The 4709-nt window shown below is 53.7% G+C and overlaps 1 protein-coding gene across 1 annotated transcript in view; it reads right to left on the minus strand.

Annotated features, from left to right (window-relative positions):
- Positions 1-4709, minus strand: part of COL16A1 (collagen type XVI alpha 1 chain) — a 50220-nt gene that overhangs the window by 224 nt on the left and 45287 nt on the right. Inside the window, exons 64-70 of the mRNA XM_007468654.1 lie at positions 4096-4131; positions 3471-3515; positions 2408-2596; positions 1978-2044; positions 1051-1227; positions 798-875; positions 8-67 (exon numbers count right to left, since the gene is read on the minus strand). Of these exons, the coding sequence (XP_007468716.1) occupies positions 8-67; positions 798-875; positions 1051-1227; positions 1978-2044; positions 2408-2596; positions 3471-3515; positions 4096-4131 (652 nt within the window). The remainder of the gene's footprint in view (positions 1-7; positions 68-797; positions 876-1050; positions 1228-1977; positions 2045-2407; positions 2597-3470; positions 3516-4095; positions 4132-4709) is intronic.

A 4709-nucleotide genomic window follows, 5' to 3' on the forward strand; every position in this document is an offset into this window, starting at 1 on the left:
GGAATGCCTTGCTGGCCCATCGGCCCAGTTGCACCCATCTTGCCATATCCTGGAGGACCTTGAGGACCTAGGGAGGAAGGAGTCAGAGAAGGAAAATCAGGAAACCCAGAACACAAGAAAAGAAAAAATAATAGTCATGGTAAATAATACCTTACATTTGATAAATATTTCTCTGGTTACACCATATTTTCATGAAGACCTGATCTGATCTTTACATTAGTTTACGATAACAATAATACTACTGGCTAGTTTTATTCAGAGTTTCCACGTGCCAGGCACAAGGCAAGTGCTTTTTCTGCATTATTCATAGAATCTTCACAACAATTCCATGAGAAAGAAACTATTATCTCATTCTGGAGACGAGGACACAGGCTCAAAGATGTCACCCACCTGGTAAGTGGTGAAGCTACATCTCAGAGCCAGGCTATCAAGCTTTAGTCATTTCTCTCTTAGGCTCGTCAAGGTCACAGAGCCAGTAAGAGGATGAGCAGGACCAGGACTTGCGTTCCCTGGCCCCACCACATCCAGCTCTCTTCCACTGCGTGGTGCTAGCCCAGGTTAGGACTTGCGGGCAGGCACTGGGTCTTCCACCGCATCCCCAACACCCGCTCCCCTCCCCACGCAAGCTCTCACACACGCCCTCGTAGAGTATCTTACACGCAGTGGCATTACTCTAAATGATGGTTGATAGGCCTGTGGTTACTTCAGGTTCTACACAACTATGTTATAGAAGGAACATAAAGAGAGGCGATCTCAACTGCTCCAGATTCATGGTCTCAAAGGCTGGCTTTTCCTACCTGGGGGGCCGGGGAGACCAACTTCTCCTGCAATGCCAACACCAGTGTCTCCCTTTTCACCTTTGGTACCAGGCAATCCTAGAACAAAAGAAATAAGAGGCCCCATCCCTGAGTAGAACAATGACACACCCAGTAGGATTATTTGAAACACACGTATACACGCAAATGCCATATTCACAACAGACCTCGTGCAATGCTCGTGTTTGCCCCCAAGAGCTAGGTATGCACCTCAGTAACCGGACGGCAGACCTACCTCTCAACCCGGGCAAGCCCTGCCGACCTTCTCTGCCAATCTGACCAGGGAGCCCAGGTGATCCCGGGGCACCCGGCCGGCCCGGGGGACCGTCCTTCCCTGGGGGCCCTGGTCGTCCCGGAGCTGCTGCCATCTCCATGGGAAACTGCATCCTGGAGGTGTAGTAAGCCATCCTCTCTGTAAGAAAGGTCAGGGACAGGTCACAGGGTGCCCCCCAGGGACTCAGAACGACTGCAGATGCTACAGACAGGCCCCCAGCATGGAATCCAAGACAGCCTTTCTTCAGAGGGACGTCAGAGCAAGGAACGTGTGGGTGGATCTCTTAAGTGGTCTCCTGTGCCCTAGCCCCACCTCGCTCCTCGCTCTCCACCGTGAGCTTCCTGAAGCACAGATCTGATTACAGCATCTCTCTTCTCCAATGGCCTTCCTGAGTTCACCACTGGCTTCAGAATAAAGTCCAGACTCCTTGCTTGGCATTCAAGGTCTGCTTCCCAAGCAAGATGTCTAGCCCCTTCCGGAAAGGTCCATGTTTTCCCCAGTCCCTAGCCTGTCAATGTTGGACAAACAAATGAACAGGAAAAAAAGCTTAAAGTGAAACCACAGCAGCCTTCTTAGAGCTGCTGCTTGCCCCTTTACTTAGAGCTCACTCTATGCAGACTCATTTGATATCAATTTTCTCGTCTGTCTCCTCTGCTCCAGCGGGGGCTTGGGGAGGGCAGGAGGGAATCATTCTGTCTCTGAACAGAGCAGGTGGCAGGAAAGGCTGAAGCCTAATTGAACACATGCCTGTAAGTCGGAGAGCAAGGTAAGTAGGGGTGCGGGGGGAGGTGGATATTGAGCTCTAAGGAAAAGGAGGCCAGGGTGGGGTGGAGAAGCAGCTGGGAAGGGCGAGCAGCACCCACTGCCACCCAGCCAGCTGCCAATTACCGTCAAACATTTTAATGATCTCTTGTCTGATGAACCTCTTGATTTCATCATAATTCACCATGTCTCCCTGAGGAAAGAGAAGAAACCCGCCTCAATTATACTTCCAAGCCTGGGGCTCATCTCCCCTGGGGGTGGACTTCACGGAAGTAAAGGATGCGGAGGGAGGCAAGGGTCCCAGGAGCCTCCCACAGATACTTAACCCACTGTCCTAACCCCCTAAAGTGGTACAAAACATTTCGAGAGTCAGTGCATTTTTCTGGGGAAAGGGTCCCCAATCCCCTCAACTCGCCCACACACTTAAGAACCACCCATAAGGGGGTCATGCTCTTTCCTGTAGAGTGTCAGCAAGCGCTTCTAAAATGGTCCACGCTCTACCCCGCATGCCTGCTCTGTGGGCCAGTGCCCATGGCTGCCAGCCTCCCCGCCTTACCATGGAGCCAGGCACCCCAGGAAGACCAGGGCTCCCTGCAGGTCCCGGAGATCCAGGGTGGCCTCTCTCTCCTGCAGGACCCGGCGGCCCAGAAGGTCCCATGGAGCCACTCTTGCCAGGCCCGCCAGGCATGCCAGCTCTTCCCTTCTCCCCTGCCTGGCCCTTCTGCCCTGAAGGTCCCGGGTCACCCTGCAAGGACAGGAAGTCACAGTCCAGCATTGCCGAGTGCTGTCAAGTCTACCTCACGATGTCTCAGCAATCTGCTCCTGTCTTCAGCCCCCTACCTGGCCCCCAGCGTCTCCCTCTGGACTGTGCACAGGATCTTGACAGGTTGCCCATGTCACTGCCCCCAAAGCAGTCCTTCTAAACGACAGTTTTCATGTTGTTACAACCTACTTAGAAATTCTGATGGCTCCCAGCTGCCCTCAAGATAAAGGTCTAAGTCCTTGGCCAGGCATTCAAAGCCATTCATGATGCGGTCCTGACCACAACTTCTCCAGCCTCGCTGCACCTCCAGCCACGCCTCACCGGTTGTAATTCTGACTCGGCCATGTGTCTTAGTCCTCCCTGCCTGGACAGCCTTCCCCTCCTCTCTCCGCGGTGCACTCCTCCTACTCAGCTGAAACGTCCCTGTTCTCTGTGCAGCCTCCCTGACGCCCTAAGCTGAGCTGATCGCTCCCTCCCTCTGACACCACGGTGCTACGTCTAATCTTCAGTAAAACCTGCCACGCTCCAGTGTAAGTGTGACTGAACTAAGTGGGCACCTCTTGTTCAGGGACCTCTGTTTGCCCAAGGCTAGGACAGAGGGCCTGGTGGGTAAGCAAGGCCAAGCGGATGCTCGCAGAATGAATGAATCAATGAATCAATCAATCAGGAGTGAATGAACCTTGGAACAGCCCCTCGTGAGAAGTTGTCAGAGACGAGGTTGCTCCAAGTTCTGCCCACCTTTTTCCCTACCCACTGGCCTTCCTGTGTCTCCGCTCCATGGCTGAAGTCAGAGCTTAGAGTTGGGCTTAATCAACTCATGAGCTTCTCCTCTCAAACCCGGCCAGTGCCCACTCACCTTCGGACCAGGGGGTCCATAGATTCCCTGTTTTCCAGGGGGTCCCTAGAAGAAAGCAAAAGTCAGGGGTCAAGTCTGGGCAGCGTCTCCAAGCTGTCCAGGAAAGACAGGTGCCGTGAAAGGACCTCCCACAGTGTTAGGTCCCCAGGCCGTGTCCACTGGGCTCTGTGTGAGAAAGGATGTCAACCTCCCTGCCAACAAGAGTGGGGACATCTGGAAGGGAGACTCATGTTCCTGGGGTGTGGCTGTGTATGATCGTGTTGGTTGGGTCTCTTGTCACGGACAAAAAGAGGTGAGAAGTCAGAATGAAAGGGAGGGCCTGGCTAGAGCTGGTGCCCAAGAAATGTTTATTTGGAGTATTACTATTATTACTGGCTCTTTTTGACCAAGTATACGGTTAAAAAAAAAAAAAAAAAGTGAAAAGCGAGGCTCACTCTCATCCTTTTCCCCTAGTCCCCAATCCCTCTCCCCAGAAGAACAAGGGCACCAGTTTCCTGTATATCTGTCCAGAGATACTCTGTGCATACAGGGAGCATTTACTGAATGAATGAAGAGGGGTCAGGGCAAAGCTAAGAGCAAGAAGAAGCATCCCCAAGAGAAAAGGAGAAGCCCAGCACAACGGTACCTCTTTCCCAGCTTCACCATCGGCACCAGGTTCACCCTGAGGAGTAGAGAGCAATGGAGCTGTGGTGAGTGCCAAACCAGCTGGGCATTTCATGCCTCACCTCGCCCACCAGGCATGGCCAGCCCCAGTTCCACCGAGCAGTCACGATCCTCCCCACCTCCCCCCGACACTCCAGGCACAGGCTGTGGAAACTTAGACCCCACCCCACCCTCCAGCCTGCTCCCGGCCGCCCCACTGACTGAGCTCTATGGGGGAAGAGCAGACTGCACCTGCCCTGCTCTTTGCTTGAGATCCTGGCATCTCGCACACTCCCTGGCTCTGAGTGTATCTTCAATGTTTGCTGAATGAAGGTGTGAACTCTGAATCTCTGGCCTTGATGAGGTCGCAGAGATCGGCCAGGGCAGCCTCAGTGTCCACTCCCTCCCCAAAACAGGAGAGGCTGCCTCCAGGGTCCTGCCCATTTCTAGTGGGATGCTGGGGAAGAGGAATCTGTGATTGCAAGGCAACTGACAGATTCATCCGGGGACCCTGGAGGGGTCCTGAGCCTGTAGGCAGGAGGGATGGAGGGTTGGCGGGACCTGCCTACCCAGGGTCCGCAGCAGGGATCAGATGAG

This window comes from Lipotes vexillifer, unplaced genomic scaffold (assembly GCF_000442215.2).
Source record: "Lipotes vexillifer unplaced genomic scaffold, Lipotes_vexillifer_v1.1 scaffold1261, whole genome shotgun sequence".
In the NCBI taxonomy this organism is placed as follows: domain Eukaryota; kingdom Metazoa; phylum Chordata; class Mammalia; order Artiodactyla; family Lipotidae; genus Lipotes; species Lipotes vexillifer.